This window comes from Nannobrachium achirus (assembly GCF_963921795.1).
Source record: "Nannobrachium achirus genome assembly, chromosome: 22".
NCBI lineage: Eukaryota > Metazoa > Chordata > Actinopteri > Myctophiformes > Myctophidae > Nannobrachium > Nannobrachium achirus.
In genome coordinates this window covers 53,866,159-53,884,149 of record NC_137829.1, presented here as the reverse complement: position 1 = coordinate 53,884,149, position 17,991 = coordinate 53,866,159, and the positions used below count along the sequence as shown (strand labels likewise).

Genomic DNA, 17,991 nt, shown 5'->3' with positions numbered 1-17,991 from the left:
GCTTACACCATGACATCATGTACATGTCACATGTTTACACCATGACCTCATCATGTACATGTCACATGTTTACACCATGACCTCATCATGTACATGTCACATGTTTACACCATGACATCATGTTCATGTCACATGCTTACACCATGACCTCATGTACATGTCACATGCTTACACCATGACCTCATCATGTATATGTAACATGCTTACACCATGACATCATGTACATGTCACATGTTTACACCATGACCTCATGTACATGTCACATGCTTACACCATGACATCATGTACATGTCACATGTTACACCATGACATCATCATGTACATGTCACATGCTTACACCATGACATCATGTACATGTCACATGTTTACACCATGACCTCATGTACATGTCACATGCTTACACCATGACATCATGTACATGTCACATGTTACACCATGACCTCATCATGTACATGTCACATGTTACACCATGACATCATGTACATGTCACATGCTTACACCATGACATCATGTACATGTCACATGCTTACACCATGACCTCATCATGTACATGTCACATGTTACACCATGACATCATCATGTACATGTCACATGTTACACCATGACATCATCATGTACATGTCACATGTTTACACCATGACATCATCATGTACATGTCACATGCTTACACCATGACCTCATCATGTACATGTCACATGTTACACCATGACATCATCATATACATGTCATATGTTACACCATGACATCATCATGTACATGTCACATGTTTACACCATGACATCATCATGTACATGTCACATGCTTACACCATGACATCATCATGTACATGTCACATGCTTACACCATGACATCATCATGTACATGTCACATGCTTACACCATGACATCATCATGTACATGTCACATGTTTACACCATGACATCATCATGTACATGTCACATGTTTACACCATGACATCATGTACATGTCACATGCTTACACCATGACATCATCATGTACATGTCACATGTTACACCATGACATCATCATGTACATGTCACATGTTACACCATGACATCATCATGTACATGTCACATGTTTACACCATGACATCATCATGTACATGTCATATGTTACACCATGACATCATCATGTACATGTCACATGTTACACCATGACATCATCATGTACATGTCACATGTTTACACCATGACATCATCATGTACATGTCACATGTTACACCATGACATCATCAGTACATGTCACATGCTTACACCATGACATCATCATGTACATGTCACATGTTTACACCATGACATCATCATGTACATGTCACATGTTTACACCATGACATCATCATGTACATGTCACATGTTTACACCATGACATCATCATGTACATGTCACATGTTACACCATGACATCATCATGTACATGTCACATGTTACACCATGACATCATCATGTACATGTCACATGTTACACCATGACATCATCATGTACATGTCACATGTTTACACCATGACATCATCATGTACATGTCACGTTACACCATGACATCATCATGTACATGTCACATGTTACACCATGACATCATCATGTACATGTCACATGCTTACACCATGACATCATGTACATGTCACATGTTTACACCATGACATCATCATGTACATGTCACATGTTACACCATGACATCATCATGTACATGTCACATGCTTACACCATGACCTCATCATGTACATGTCACATGCTTACACCATGACATCATCATGTACATGTCACATGTTTACACCATGACATCATCATGTACATGTCACATGTTACACCATGACATCATCATGTACATGTCACATGTTACACCATGACATCATCATGTACATGTCACATGCTTACACCATGACATCATCATGTACATGTCACATGTTTACACCATGACATCATCATGTACATGTCACATGTTTACACCATGACATCATCATGTACATGTCACATGTTTACACCATGACATCATCATGTACATGTCACATGTTACACCATGACATCATCATGTACATGTCACATGTTACACCATGACATCATCATGTACATGTCACATGCTTACACCATGACATCATCATGTACATGTCACATGCTTACACCATGACATCATCATGTACATGTCACATGTTTACACCATGACATCATCATGTACATGTCACATGCTTACACCATGACATCATCATGTACATGTCACATGTTACACCATGACATCATCATGTACATGTCACATGTTACACCATGACATCATCATGTACATGTCACATGTTACACCATGACATCATCATGTACATGTCACATGTTACACCATGACATCATCATGTACATGTCACATGCTTACACCATGACATCATCATGTACATGTCACATGTTTACACCATGACATCATCATGTACATGTCACATGCTTACACCATGACATCATCATGTACATGTCACATGTTTACACCATGACATCATCATGTACATGTCACATGCTTACACCATGACATCATCATGTACATGTCACATGCTTACACCATGACCTCATCGTGTACATGTCACATGCTTACACCATGACCTCATCGTGTACATGTCACATGCTTACACCATGACCTCATCATGTACATGTCACATGCTTACACCATGACCTCATCTTATCATTTTGAGACTAAAGACAGAAAATGCCTTCAAACCAATGAAGGAAACAGTGAAGGGTCCAATAGAGACCAGTGGTAGTCTTTGTACCAAATACTACCATCCATGACGGTGACACACTGAACTCAAACACACCTGCAGATGCGGCTCAACGTTGATCGGAGCCATCTGAAAAAGCTGAAGCGACTTGCAGCACCTGTAAATAAACACACACCGTTTATATGCGCTCCTCAAGACAACATCGATTAAAAGCAAACAAGCACAGAAAACACAAAAAAGTTAAAACATGGGTAAGAGGTTTCTTCCCGACAGCAACGATAATCTAAGAAATAACATCCCTGGCACCAAAACCTTTCAAATAGGGGCACAAGTGGCGGTTTAAAGGACAACTTTAGTTTTTTACAACAAGGGTTCATATTTTAGATAGTCATTAAAGAATATAAAAGATGAGTGTTAAAATGATTTAGAGATTGTAATTATTTTGATTTCAGTGTTTGGGGGCATGCGTACAAGCGGTTAAATATGACTTCTTTTACACAGAATAAGCCCATTCCCAAGATGCACCGCAATCTTTCATGGGCAAATGTGACTTCTGGGGTCACTGTAAATAGCAATAAAGAAATTGCAGGCTTATTGTATCTAAAAAGACATATTTAGCAACTTGTACGCATACGCATGCCCCACATTTTAACATGGTAAACATGCTAAAACGATAGAACGAAGCAATTGAAAACATTTTAACACTCATCTTTTCTTTTCTCTAATTACAATCTAAAATATGAACCCTTGTTGTAAAAAACCAAAGCTGTCCTTTAAGACATCCATAAAGTTAAGCACTGACCAATAGGAAGGCCAGGGCTGGTTCTCCCGATGTAGAGGAAGAGCAGCAAGGCGACGGTGATGTTTACCAAGGCATAAACCCACTGGATGACCAACATGATGAGGATGGAACACACCGCCTGCACACACACACACACACACACACACACACACACACACACACACACACTGGATGACCAACATGATGAGGATGGAACACACCGCCTGCACACACACACACACACTGGATGACCAACATGATGAGGATGGAACACACCGCCTGCACACACACACACACACACACTGGATGACCAACATGATGAGAATGGAACACACCGCCTGCACACACACACACACGCACACGCACACGCACACGCACACACACACACACACACACACACACACACACACACACACACACACACACACACACACACACACACACACAGGATGACCAGCATGATGAGGATGGAACACACCGCCTGCACGCACACACGCACGCACGCACACACGCACACACACACACACACAGTGTTACAGGAGTAAGAAATAAATATACAGTAGTAAAGAAGTCCTGACTTCACTCATTCATCCTGTGCGTTCCGGGAGTAATTTCTCTATGGTGAATATCTTTGGGTCTTACATAACAGGGCCAGGGAGGTACAGTAGCTCTGTACAGTTTATGATAGTCAATCACTCATATTTGATAAAGCCCGTTTCTGGCAGAAATGTCATTCATTCAGCGGCGGTTTTCTGGCCTTCAGATGATGCTTCATATCTTCATATCCATACCAGTCAAACAGCTGGGCTCATCTGTTTATTTTTACAGTTCTTACATGACGCAATACTAAACACGTCTATGGGAACTCAGAATGGTGGGGGGGGGGGGACCATGACTCCGGTAGGATGCGTACTGTAGATTACACTAGGGCATTCATGAATAGTGATTTTTAGTATCCGAATTATTCAACCTCAAAGTATTCCAATAGTCGAATATTCGACAGGACTGGCCAAACTGGCAAATATTAAGTAAGCAAGAGGCAAATATTGTGAAAATAGCCGATCTACATGCTCACAACGCCTCGCGTGTGAGCATGTAGATCTACTATTTTCACAATATTTATTTGTAGAACCGAGTCACATTAAATGTAATACCTACAATTCCAAGTGCTTGTCAGGGTGGGGGTCCCCAGTTCAAATATGTTTATTTTGGGTGTCACAGCCTAAAAAGGTTTGAGAACCCCTGGTATAGAGTGTTAACAAATTCATCCACCAGGTGCATTGAAAAAAAAAAAAAAAAAAAAAAACGACGTCGAATAGTGACTTTGATATTCGAATATTTGGTGAATGCCCTAGATTACACCAGACTTGGGTAACGTTGCTCTATTCTAAGACGCTGCTCTATTCTAATGTCTACAGCAGGGGTCTTCAACGTTTTCAGGCCAGGGACCCCCAAACTGATGGGGAGATGGAGCAGGGACCCCCTACCTCGTAGGGTGGGGGTGGGGCTACAACATATATTGTATACAAAATTGTGTTTCATGTGTATAAACATACCATGTTAATGTGCATTCAATACTATGCTATTACAATAGTAATAGATTCATATATTCATGCTTTTATTTTAAACATGCAGGTACGAGTGGCCGTAACCACAGCCATTTATAAACATACCTTATTAACAGAGAACCAATGTCAATACTATCAATCTGTCATAACAATCAGTTAATTGCACAATAATCATGTATATAAGCTAAGAGACAGAATCATGTTTCTTTATATTTAAAGTCAAATTACATTTCTTTTCTCTCTTTTTTTCCCCCAACCATTTCGGGGACCCTCTGCAGTATCCGTGCGGACCCCCTAGGGGTCGCGGACCCCCTGTTGAAGACCCCTGTCTCTACAGCATGTTGTCACTTACGCCCATCAGCGCCACCCAGTGGTTGCAGAGGTTGGCGTAGGACGAGTCCGGCATGGGCCTGATTTCTGAGCCTCCTTGTTGTTCTGGCTGATCTCCGTTAGCTGCAACATTTAGCATCGGGTCAAAGCAGTTCAGGCCAAAGGTGGTACTGCAGCTGAAAATGCTCTGAGAGCCATTCAAAAATGAGAGAGGCTCTCTATTCAGGAGTGGTGATTTAGCCTCAAACCTTTTGAAAAACGTTTTTGGGACATAAACAATATGACAAATACTGTTTAAATGCATGGTGCCTTTAAACTAAGAGGATAAAAGGTTTCTGCCCGACGGTGACGTTATGTAAATTCTCTTTTCCACTCTACTCTAGTGCAGGGGTTTACAAAGTGGGTGACAGGGCACCCTGGGGTGCCGGGGCTCCCTGGGGTGCCGTGACGGCAGTCCAGGGGTGCCGCGAGATCATTTGATGATATTTGGAATTTATTTGGACACTTGAAAAAACATTTAGTATCATTTTAAACAAATGTACAAAAAGAACAAAAGTACAAAGTTATTTTCAGTCAGTTCTAACCAAAATGGCTATTATCTCAACGTTTTCCTCGCAACATAATCACTAAAATATCATCACTGTCGGGCAGAAACCTTGTATCTCCAAGTTTCAAATGTGAACGTCTTTTGGTAAAGCAAAGCCTTGCTTCATCATACAAGACTGTCGCACAAAACTAGTGAAAACAGCCGATCTACAAGCACACAACGCCTCATGATGCGAGGCGTTGTGTGCTTGTAGATCTGCTGTTTTCACTCGTTTAGTACATTTTATAGATGATAAATACAAAACAAACGGTTTTGGACATACAAGGTTTCCACCCGACATCGACGATATGCTATAAATATAAGGTGCTGGGAGTGTAAATTATAATGTAGGGGTGCCTCGGATTAAAACAATATTCATGGGGTGACCTTTTGGGAACCCCTGCCTAGTGTTGAAAAGGGTTCACCTGTATTGAGCCTCTGAGGTGGGGCAGGCTGCTCCAGCTCATGGTGGCCTGGTTTGGTCGGGGTCTCGCCCGGCGCGTCCCAGGGCCCGGGGCCGGCAGAGGGGGGCCCCGGCTCCCCCGGCCCACCCTGGGAAGAACCAAGGTTATAATAGTAAACGATAACTAACTAAAAAACGAAAACTAGAACGGAAAAACATTTTAGTTAACTGAAATAAAAATAAAAACTAAGCTTTTTAAAAAAACTAAAACTAACTGAAACGATATTGTATGTTTACAAAACTAACTAAAATAAACTAAAATTATAGAGAAAATCTCCTTAGTTTTCATCTTTTGTGGAAATAAAAAATAAAAAAAACACCAGTTGGTGAGGTCAAAGAGAGAAGTTATGTCTCAACATTCCTGCCACTCTCAACAATATGATGTTTTGTTGATTTTCTTTATTAGACAATACTTTTTCCGGAGCTTTTTTAATCTCACCCCTGACAAATACCCCATATTAGGTAAAAGACTAAAACTAACACTAAAACTAATAAAAACTAAACTAAAACTAATCTTTTTCAAAAAATAAAAACAAAACGAAACTAGCAACCTCACTTTAAAACTAAACTGTAATTGAAAACAAAACCTAAAAAAAATGAAAATAAAAAATAATAGAAAAATCCAAAACTATTATAACCTTGGGAAGAACCCACCTCCTGGTCCGGGGACGGTCCCAGGCCCGTCTCGTTGCTGTTGACGTCCAGGCCGAAGCTGTCCATCAGCATCTGCTTGGTGGGGAGCTTGGCGTTGGCCCTCCTGCTTTTACACCTGCCGCTCTCCTCCGGGCCAGAGGGGGCGCTCTGGGACCAGGCGGTGCCGTTCGGGGCGGTCTGAAAGATCTGGTCCATGTCCCTGGTGAACTCCAGCAGAGTGCCTTCAGCCCCCCCTCCCCCCCCTTCTCCTCTGGAACCAGGGCTGGCACCATGATGACATTTTACACAACCATTCATTGTCCCTCAAATAATTGGCGTTTAACGATTTCATAGTGTTTTTGTCGTTGACAATTACATTTCTGTTTGGCTTTTTGGCTTTGAAGTTTCACATGGTAGATATGACACATAACCTAAAAATGCTAAGAAATTACTGACATATTTGACGACTTTATACTTAAAAAAGATTACATTGATAGCGGAAATAGCAGATCTACAAGCTCACAACGCGTCGCATTAGTAGATCTGCTATTTCCACAATTTGTTAACAAAATATATGAACATTTTTCAACATAGAAACGATTATGACTAAATAATTGCGATTATGTCAAATAATTGCGATTAGACGATTATGTAATAATTTGGGCAGACAGACCTGGAGCCGTAGCTCTGCTTGGGGACCCCCAGAAGGGGCTTCCAGCTCTGCTTGGGGACCCCCAGAAGGGGCTTCCAGCTCTGCTTGGGGACCTCAGGGAGGGGCTTCCAGCTCTGCTTGGCCGAGGCCCTGAGGCCTGCCGTCCTCCTGGCCTCCCTCTTGTCCTGGGCCTGCAGCCGGTAGGCCATGGCCACGCTGAAGTAGGAGTAGTGGATGACACTGTAGGTGAGCATGAAGTTGATGGTGACGATGGGAGCCAGCAAGTTGACCTGGCCGATGAAGATGAACACCATGGTCAGCAGGCTGGTCAGACAGATGCCTGCCACGGGGGTCTTGTTGGGGCCTCTCTTTTAGGTTAAACAAAGAGACAGAAAGCAGAGTGGGATGGTGCATTTCATGGGTAGGCAACCTTAATTATCGAGAGACATTTTTAGGCAAAAGTCGAAGTCTGTAGCCGCAACTTATTTTTGCTTTGTTTATTTATTCATGCTTTTTCGGATATTTCAAAATTACTTTTTTATTGTTTGCCAATTTCTCAAAGCAGATCAAGTATACCAGTAAGTATGCATGTAGATATGACTTATTGATTTATTTTGTTCTCTTGTTTCTTTATCGTTTGGTTTTTCTCCTTTGCTCTCCCGCTCCATTTCTAATTCTTCTGCTTTTATGAAATCAACTAAAAACTAATTCCACCCACTTCTTTAAACCTGTGACTTGACAAAGTGGATTCTTGAGCTCTTGCTTCTTGCTAAACTACAGCGCTAGTCTGGCGTCTGGCGGGCCTCCAGCGTGGCCAGGGCCGGCCCCGCCCCGCCGGTCTCCCTTCCTGCCTTTGTTCACAGGCTTTGATTTGGACTGAGATGTCTCCGTGCTTCATTCCAGCCTGCTGAGAGGTCAGAGGTCAGACGCTGCTGCTGACCGGGAGGGGAAGAGCCAGGAGGAAGCGGGCGGGGTCGCGGGGGTCGGGACGTGGACATTATTGTATGAGAGGGGTACGTGTCAGCGTTGCCATGTCTGCTTATTATAAGCCACTTTGGGGCTTGCTTTTCTGTGAAGATTGATTGATTGAAGACTTTATTGTCAGTTTGCATAGGAAAAGGTACAGTTTCATGACGGTACAGTTCACTGGTACAAGGTCAACTAAAAGGTACAGTTTCATGACGGTACAGTTCACTGGTACAAGGTCTACTAAAAGGTACAGTTTCATGATGGTACAGTTCACTGGTACAAGGTCTACTAAAAGGTACAGTTTCATGACGGTACAGTTCACTGGTACAAGGTCTACTAAAAGGTACAGTTTCATGACGGTACAGTTCACTGGTACAAGGTCTACTAAAAGGTACAGTTTCATGACGGTACAGTTCACTGGTACAAGGTCTACTAAAAGGTACAGTTTCATGACGGTACAGTTCACTGGTACAAGGTCAACTAAAAGGAGATCCATGAAAAGACTAAGCTTATTTCCACAGGAAACCATTTAAGTATCTCATATAACATTGAATGACAGACGAATAGAACACAGTACTATGCAGTAGATATGTAAAGAAAAGAAAATGAAAGAACCAAAAAAAGAAAAACAGTAAGTCTAAACAAACAGTAAGTATATACAAAGAAGGGGCAGGGGAGGGTAGGGCTTGGCTAGGTTTTTCAGGGCAATTTTAAAGGATGCTAGTGATCCACACTCCTTTATGGCCTTCGGTAAGGCTTTCCACATTTTGGTGGTATAGCAGAAGTCGCTTGTAAATATTGGTAGTTTGTTTTTTTGGGCTTGTAGTGCTCCATGGCACAATGTCGGCGGTGGTAAGCGTTGCAACACGTCTGTGACCATCGGTCGGCAGCGTGGCGACCAGAACTTTCGGACAACCTGAAAACCCGCCCTCCCCGTAGGGTGGAGGGCGGGTCTCTCTATAATTAGGCAGTCTTCTCACTGTTTCCCATGGAGTCCACCCTCCACACCCCCACTCCCTCTGCTCTGCACTCAGTTCATTAGGACTGTGGTACTATACTATACTATATACTATACTATACTATACTATACTATACTATACACCACACCCAGGGGGTCTCTGTGGTACTATACTATACTATACACCCAGGGGGTCCCTGTGGTACTATACTATACTATACACCCAGGGGGTCCCTGTGGTACTATACTATACTATACACCCAGGGGGTCCCTGGTACTATACTATACTATACACCCAGGGGGTCCCTGTGGTACTATACTATACTATACACCCAGGGGGTCCCTGTGGTACTATACTATACTATACACCCAGGGGGTCCCTGTGGTACTATACTATACTATACACCCAGGGGGTCCCTGTGGTACTATACTATACTATACACCACTGGTAGTCAGAGTGGGGTCCAGGGGGTCCTCAGCTATGGTACTACCAGCAACCTGAAAATTGGGAGTGCCATGCAGGCACCCCCATTCCAGATTTGTGTTGTTTTGTCTAAAAAATATTTCAAATATTCCACTTTTTTCACATGGTGACACATTGTGAGCTTGTAGATTGGCCATTTTAGAATAGCCCAGTGTGTTTAGTCGCTTCTTTTGGGCTTGTTTATCATGCTACCAGAATATAGAGATATTTAATACTTATTTTATTTATCATGCTACCAGAATATAGAGATATTTAATACTTATTTTATTTATCATGCTACCAGAATATAGAGATATTTAATACTTATTTTATTTATCATGCTACCAGAATATAGAGATATTTAATACTTATTTTATTTATCATGCTACCAGAATATAGAGATATTTAATACTTATTTTATTTATCATGCTACCAGAATATAGAGATATTTAATAATAATAATAATAATAATATCTGGGACTTATATAGCGCTTTTCTGAATACTCAAAGACGCTTTACATTGTGCCTACGGGGGCTAGGGGGAGGGAAGCTAAAAACAACTTTATTAGGAAAAAAAATACTAATAATAATTAAAGAAAGAGTACAAAAGGGAAAAAACATTCAATAATAACATCAAGAATAAAACAAGAGTTAAAAAGGAAGTCAACTGGGGAAGGCAATTTGGAACAGGTGGGTTTTCAAGGCAGTTTTGAAGGCAGGGAGGGAGGGGGCATCTCTGATGGGCTTGGGGAGTTCATTCCAGAGGGTGGGGCCGGCTACAGAGAAAGCCCTGTCACCCCAGGTTTTCTTCTTTGCCTTGGGGACCGTAAGGAGGCCATCCTCGCTGGACCTGAGGGAGCGTGTTGGGGCATATGGTTGGAGGAGGTCGGAGAGGTAGGGGGGAGCCAGGTTGTGCAGAGCCTTGTAGGTGGTGAGGAGTAGTTTGAAGTGGATGCGTTGTTTGACGGGGAGCCAGTGGAGGTCATGGAGGACAGGTGTGATGTGGTCTCTGGAACGGGTGCTGGTGAGGAGGCGAGCGGCTGAGTTTTGGACATATTGAAGTTTATTTAGGGTTTTGGAGGTGATGCCATGAAGTATGCCGTTACAGTAGTCTAGTCGGGAGGAGATGAATGCGTGGATGAGGGTTTCAGCAGCGGAGAAAGTCAGGGAGGGGCGTAGACGGGCAATATTCCGGAGGTGAAAGAAAGCTGTTTTAGTGATATTGTTTACGTGGGGGAGGAATGACAGGGTGGGGTCGAAAATTACACCTAGGTTTCGGATGCGGGAAGAGGGTTTGACCAGGGAGCCGTCGATGGTGAGTGAAAAATCCTGAGTGGAGCGGGTGAGGGAGTCAGGGCCGATGATGATGATTTCAGATTTATTGCAATTTAGTTTAAGAAAGTTTGTTTGCATCCAGGTTTTTATTTCTGTGAGGCAGTTGGTGAGGGTGGATTGGGTGGCTGTGGTGATGGTTGTGGTGGAGAGGTATAATTGAGTGTCGTCAGCATAACAGTGGAATTGAAGGCCGTGATGGCGAAGGATCTGTCCAAGGGGTAGAATGTAAATGGTAAACAGTAGGGGACCGAGCACAGAGCCTTGAGGGACGCCATGGGTGACTGGGGCAGTGGAGGATGTGCAGTTGTTGATTGAGATGTAGTGCTGACGGTCGGAGAGGTATGATTTCATCCAGTTGAGGGCAGTACCAGATAAGCCGAGGGAGGAGTGAAGGCGTGAAATGAGGATGGAGTGATTGATTGTGTCGAAGGTGGCACTGAGGTCCAGGAGGATGAGGATGGATAGGGAACCGGTGTCAGCGGAGCGGAGGATGTCGTTGGTGACCTTGATGAGTGCTGTTTCAGTGCTGTGTTGTGAACGGAAGCCAGATTGAAATGTTTCATAGAGGTTATTGCAGTGTAGATGGGATTTGATTTGGCAGGCAACAGTTCGTTCTAGTAGTTTTGAGAGGAAGGGGAGATTGGAGATGGGACGGTAGTTGTTGGGGGTGTTGGGGTCAAGACCAGGTTTCTTGAGAATGGGGGTGATGGCTGCGAGCTTGAGTGCAGGAGGGACAACGCCGGTGGACAGGGAGGAGTTTATTATTTTAGTGATAAGGGGTGAGAGTAAGGGAAGGCATGCTATGACTAGGGTGGATGGGATGGGGTCGAGGATGGAGGTGGAAGCTTTCATGCCTGAAGTTATGGAGGAGAGGTCGGATGTGGTGATTTCAGTGAAGTTGGGGAATGGGTGATTAGAGAGGAGAGGGGGGCCATGTTCAGGGGAGGGGGGGTTGGTGGGAGACGAGGTAGCCAGTTCAGTGTGGATATTGTCAATTTTTTCCTGGAAAAATGATAAAAATTCTTCACATTTGCCGGTGGTGAATGAGGTGGTGGTGGTGTCCATGGGTTTCAGCAGTTTGTTGATGGTGGAGAATAGTGTCTTGGGGTTGTTGCTGCCGGATTGAATGACGGAGGAGTAGTGGCTGGTGCGTGCGTTGTTTAAGGCACCTCTGTATTGCCGCTGGTGTGAATTGTACATGTCAGAGTGAATAGTGAGTCCGGTTTTATTGGCAAGCCGTTCAAGCTGCCGGCCCTTGGCTTTGAGTTGGCGGAGGTGGTCATTGTACCATGGGGCGGAGTGAGTGTAGGAGACAGTTTTTGTTTTTATGGGGGCGAGCTGGTCAATACAGGAGGAAAGTGCACTGTTGTAGCTGTATACCAGTTCAGCGGGGGAGGGGTTCTGGGTGAGCGAGTGGTTGAAGGTGAAGTCAGTTAGTAGGGTGGAGAGAGCAGAGGGGTGGATGGATTTCATGTTCCGGAAAGTTATGGGGCGCTGTTGCTTGATGAGGGGGGCGGGGATGTCAATGTCCAGAGTGAGAGCAAGGTGGTCGGAGATGGAATCGGAGAGTTTGAAGCTGGTGAGGTTGCTGATGGTGATTCCGGTGGTGCAAATCAAATCCAGGGTGTGTCCTTTTTTATGGGTGGGAAAATCAACATGTTGGGTGATATTGAAAGAATTCAGTATGTCAAGGAATTCAGTGGCAGTTTTACAGGTGGTGGAATCAACATGAAGATTAAAGTCTCCAAGTAACAGAACAGAGGGTGATATGGCACAGAGTTGAGTGAGAAATGCTGAGAGGTCAGAGAGGAATGCAGGGTTGGGTTTGGGGGGGCGATAAATGACTGCTGTAACCAGGGGTTTGGGGCCAGGGAGTCTGAATGACTGGTGCTCAAATGAGGAGGGGGTCAAGATGGTTATGGGAATTGTTTTGTAGTGTTGGCGGTAAATTGTGGGTTTGTCCATATAGGCATATCCAGGGGGAGTAGTTTTATTGAGAAGTATGTATTCCTGTGGTTTTTGCCAGGTTTCTGTTATGCAAAAGAAATCAATGTTATGGTCCGTTATAAATTCACTGAGTGTTGAGCCTTTTTTATTAAGTGACCGGGTGTTGAATAATGCAAATTTGAGAGAAGGGTGATATCGGATGGGAGGGGGGGCTTTGATGAGCGGTCGTAGATTGGCAGAGCACACGTGTGGTTTGTTGTTGTGATGACGCGTGACGTGGATGGGGGCGGGGCGGTTGGGTGTCCAGAGTGAAGGAATGGAGTGGTCAGTGAGTGTCCGGGAGTAGAGAAACTTTCTGCGGGAGCTGCGGTGAATGTATCTTGGTCGACGGAGCAGTCCGTGTGTTTTGATGGCTGCTGTGATGTGCGGTGGAGAGGTGATGAGTTTGTTGAGTTCCAGAAGCTGTGGGGCGGAGAATCTAATAGGCATGCTGGAGGCGATGGGCAATAGCCTGGATTCGCTTGTAGATGGTGGCCGCACGCTTGTTGGCCAGAGATGGAAAAATAGGCACAGCGCGACTATCAACAGCATGACACCGGAGGAGTGAAGAGTTGGCGAGGAGACTGGTCCGTGAACGTAGGATGGCAGCGTGTTGTTGTTGGTAGCTGTTAGCAGCTGGCTCAGCTGCCGCCTGCCAAGGCACTGCTGCCTGGCAGTGGTTAGCCAGCAGAGCCAGCTATGGGGTTAACAAACCCAGGGGGGGGGACTGTGACTGGTTGCCAGCTAGCCCTGAAGCCGCCAACTAACCAGCACAACCGGCCGCCCGGGAGGATCCCGGGTGCCGTATCCCCCACTGACAACACGGAGAAAAGCTGCGCTACGAACTGGGGCTGGTTGCCGGCTAGCCCTGAAGCCGCCAGCTAACCAAGCCAGGACCGACGGAGAGATGTCCAGGTATATCCTCGCTGTGGCAGTAGTATTGCAGGGCACCAGTAGCCGGTGGGTGGATCGGTGGTGGAGCCAACGGGTAAGTTCTACTGTCCGATTTCGTGGGGTGGCGAATTTGGCGATGTAAAAAAAGCGTTAAAAATGCGTTAAAAATACATGCAAAGAGAATAAGAAAAGACTAGAAACAAAACAAATCAGAGTTAACTAAGTCACAAGAAATAGCAATTAAACTAAGCTACGTTTAGGAAGGAGAAGCGGCGAGCAACCAAGACGCCAGCGTCCTCTCACTTCCTCCTGCGCCATGGTTTGGCTGCAACTAGTAATACTTATTAACTAGTAATACTTATTAATACTTATTTTATTTATCATGCTACCAGAATATAGATATTTAATACTTATTTTAACAAAAGAAATATCACTTACTGTACCTTTAAGTGCTATAAGGGATATAGACTGGTAGATCTGCTACTTTAGCTGGTTTTGATTCAAAACCAGCAAAAGTAGCAGATCTACCAGCTCAAAGCGTGTCGCTTTGCGCCGTGCTTCAAGCTTGTGGATCTCATACTTTTGATGCGTTTGTGTGACACTGTAATTATCTTGATGGAACTCATTTACCAAAACTCACTAAAAGGTTACTGCCTGACAGCGGTGATACTGTGGCTGCATCTGCTTTATTACTGCTAAAAGTGTGATCTATTTGTACTTGTATAGCCAGGCAGCGACACTGATCTATTTGTACTTGTATAGCCAGGCAGCGACACTGATCTATTTGTACTTGTATAGCCAGGCAGCGACACTGATCTATTTGTACTTGTATAGCCAGGCAGCGACACTGATCTATTTGTACTTGTATAGCCAGGCAGCGACACTGATCTATTTGTACTTGTATAGCCAGGCAGCGACACTGATCTATTTGTACTTGTATAGCCAGGCAGCGACACTGATCTATTTGTACTTGTATAGCCAGGCAGCGACACTGCGACAGTATATAACTTTCTACCAAAGTGCAGCATTGTTTTAACGCAGGATTTCTCAAAGTGGGTGCCATGACGCTAGGCCAGGGTGCCACAGAATACTTTGATAATATTTGGAATATTTGGAATTCATCGATATCAATGTTGTTTTTGACAGCAAATTTTGATTTAGTTTTAGTCATAGTCATTTGAATAAAATGTCATTTAGTTTTAGTCATAATCTAGTCACCTGAAAAGTTTAACTTTTAGTCAAATTTTAATCGACTAAATATCATATGTTTTTAAGCGACTGAATCTACAGTTGATTTTGTCAACTAAAATGTATTTTGGCGGGCGTTGATGGCATCGTAATGACTGATTTTATACTTGGTTGCGCGCTGCGACGCGTTGTGAGCTTTTAGATCTGCTATTTTCAGCACGCAAACACCTGAGAGCAACCAAACATAAAATGACTAGGGAATAGGGATGCTGGGGTTCAAGTATTAAGTTATGTTCAATCTGTCCTAATGGATGCTCTCAAGTTGCCCTCGTGACACACTGCATTTTAGGGGGAAGATTTACATAATACCGTAATATGACATGAATGTAAGGTTCTATAAAGTAACAATGTAGATTTACATAATACCGTAATATGACATGAATGTAAGGTTCTATAAAGTAACAATGTAGATTTACATATACCGTAATATGACATGAATGTAAGGTTCTATAAAGTAACAATGTAGATTTACATATACCGTAATATGACATGAATGTAAGGTTCTATAAAGGGTTTCTTACAGGGTTGTCCTGAGACCAAAAACTATTTGAGAGCCACCGTTTAAAGGACAACTTAGTTTTTTTACAACAAGGGTTCATAGTTCACGGTTTTGATTTGCATGCCCCGCCCCTGAGCACAAACTGAACATTGTTCTATGCATATCATTTAAAGGAGCAACACTTTGTTTACATCCTAGTCTATAGACTAGAATGTCTGACAATGGCCAAAATGATTATTTTATCATTATTTTACGCTTTTTGTGGTCATTTTTGAATAGAAACATATATATGAAGCTTATTTTTTTTATAAATTATATTCGCAACATTATTTTTATTTTAGCATCCGTTTTTCAAGAAAACGTTGACTAGAGTTTGCATGTTCTCCCCGTGTCTCCTAGGGTTGATACCCTCACAAAAACATGCAGTAATCCTGGTCTCAATAATGCCTCCCCCTGGCCAGCCTGGGCGCTTGATGGAGGGGAAAGGAACTGGTTGGAATAACGTGTTCCTTCCACGCGCTACGTCCATCCCGGGGAAATCCCCACTGTCAGGTGAAAAGAAACAACTTGGACTACTCATGCATTGAAGGAAGCATGAGGTCAGTCCGTTGTCTCCCCAGGCACGGCAGAGGGAGAGCAGAGCCCAGGATTACATAGGCAATTGGCACTGGGTGAAAATGGGTTGCAAAATCGTGGGATAAAAATAATATATATAAAAAAAAAATAAAAAAATGACTATAGCTCCTTTAAAGGTGCTCTGAGAGCAGCATTGACACAACGTGTTAAAATCACTAAAACGATAGAAAGAAGTAAATGAAAACATTTTAACACTTATCTTTTATTTTATCTAAAATATGAACCCTTGTTGTCCTTTAATGCAAGGCTCTTACACTGTTAAGAGAGGGAACACCCACCCCTTTCCCCAGGAAGGCCAGGGCGGGGATGACCCGGTCCTGGGCCAGGGTCTGGAGGATCCTGGGTGCTCCGTACAGCCCGCCCATGCAGGAAGCCAGCGAGGAGATGTAGAGGCCCAGCAGGAACAGGAAACCCACCAGGGAGACCTGGGGGAAGAAGGAAAACAAACCTTGAGGATGGAGGGGGAGTTCAGAGCGGCTACACCCTGACTCACTTCCGCTCGGGCCCTGCCTTAAAAACCCATTTAGGCCTAGGATTATTGACTGCTTTAACTGGTGAAAAATAGCAGATATACAAGCTCGCAGCGCGGCACTCGATCTGCTATTTTTGAAAAATCATGATTTGTTTTACAAGTCTTTGAATATATCTACTTAATAGCGAACATTTTGTAAATCAAATATTTGCTTCTGGGTGGTCCCTGGAACAACATATTTTGAGATGGGGGTTCGTGGCCAAATACCTGTAATTTTGGGGGTCCTTGACATGAAAAGGTTTGAGAACAGCGTGATTTAGAGGAAGGATTTAGAAGTCGGGTCAAAGATCGGGTCAAAGATATTCAAAGACTTGCACTCACTTTCACGATTTCTCGAAAATAGCAGATCTACAAGCTCGCAGCGCGGCACTCGGTGCCGCGCTGTGAGCTTGTATATCTGCTGTTTTTCTAAAGTTTTTCAAAAACTCTATCTATGTCATCACTTTTTGAATTTCTGTTCACAGGAACTAAAGGGTGTTCGACCTAATGACATGTTACCGGGTGATTATCTAACCTGCCGACGCTGTTGGACCCAACGGGAGTTCGACCTGTGGGGCGGTCCCCGATTCTCTTGCACATCTTCTGCACATGATGTACTGTATCAGAACTCAGCATATTTACTATGTTTATACTTAGGACAGCCATCTATGTATGTATGTATGTATGTATGTATGTATGTATGTATGTATGTGTATGTATAAATAGGCGCTTTTCCACTGCAAGGTGGAACCAGAACTTTCAGGAACCAGAACCTATTTTTTTGGTTCTGGT

At 43.5% G+C, this 17,991-nt stretch overlaps 1 protein-coding gene across 1 annotated transcript in view; it reads right to left on the bottom strand.

The window, feature by feature from the left end:
- The window catches only part of slc12a8 (solute carrier family 12 member 8), a gene marked incomplete at its 5' end in the record, with an annotated part of 63,458 nt that overhangs the window by 4,596 nt on the left and 40,871 nt on the right, over positions 1–17,991 (bottom strand). Inside the window, 7 exons of the mRNA XM_080752952.1 lie at positions 2,784–2,844; positions 3,490–3,607; positions 5,389–5,489; positions 6,378–6,504; positions 7,070–7,319; positions 7,722–8,068; positions 16,967–17,113. Of these exons, the coding sequence (XP_080609078.1) occupies positions 2,784–2,844; positions 3,490–3,607; positions 5,389–5,489; positions 6,378–6,504; positions 7,070–7,319; positions 7,722–8,068; positions 16,967–17,113 (1,151 nt within the window). The remainder of the gene's footprint in view (positions 1–2,783; positions 2,845–3,489; positions 3,608–5,388; positions 5,490–6,377; positions 6,505–7,069; positions 7,320–7,721; positions 8,069–16,966; positions 17,114–17,991) is intronic.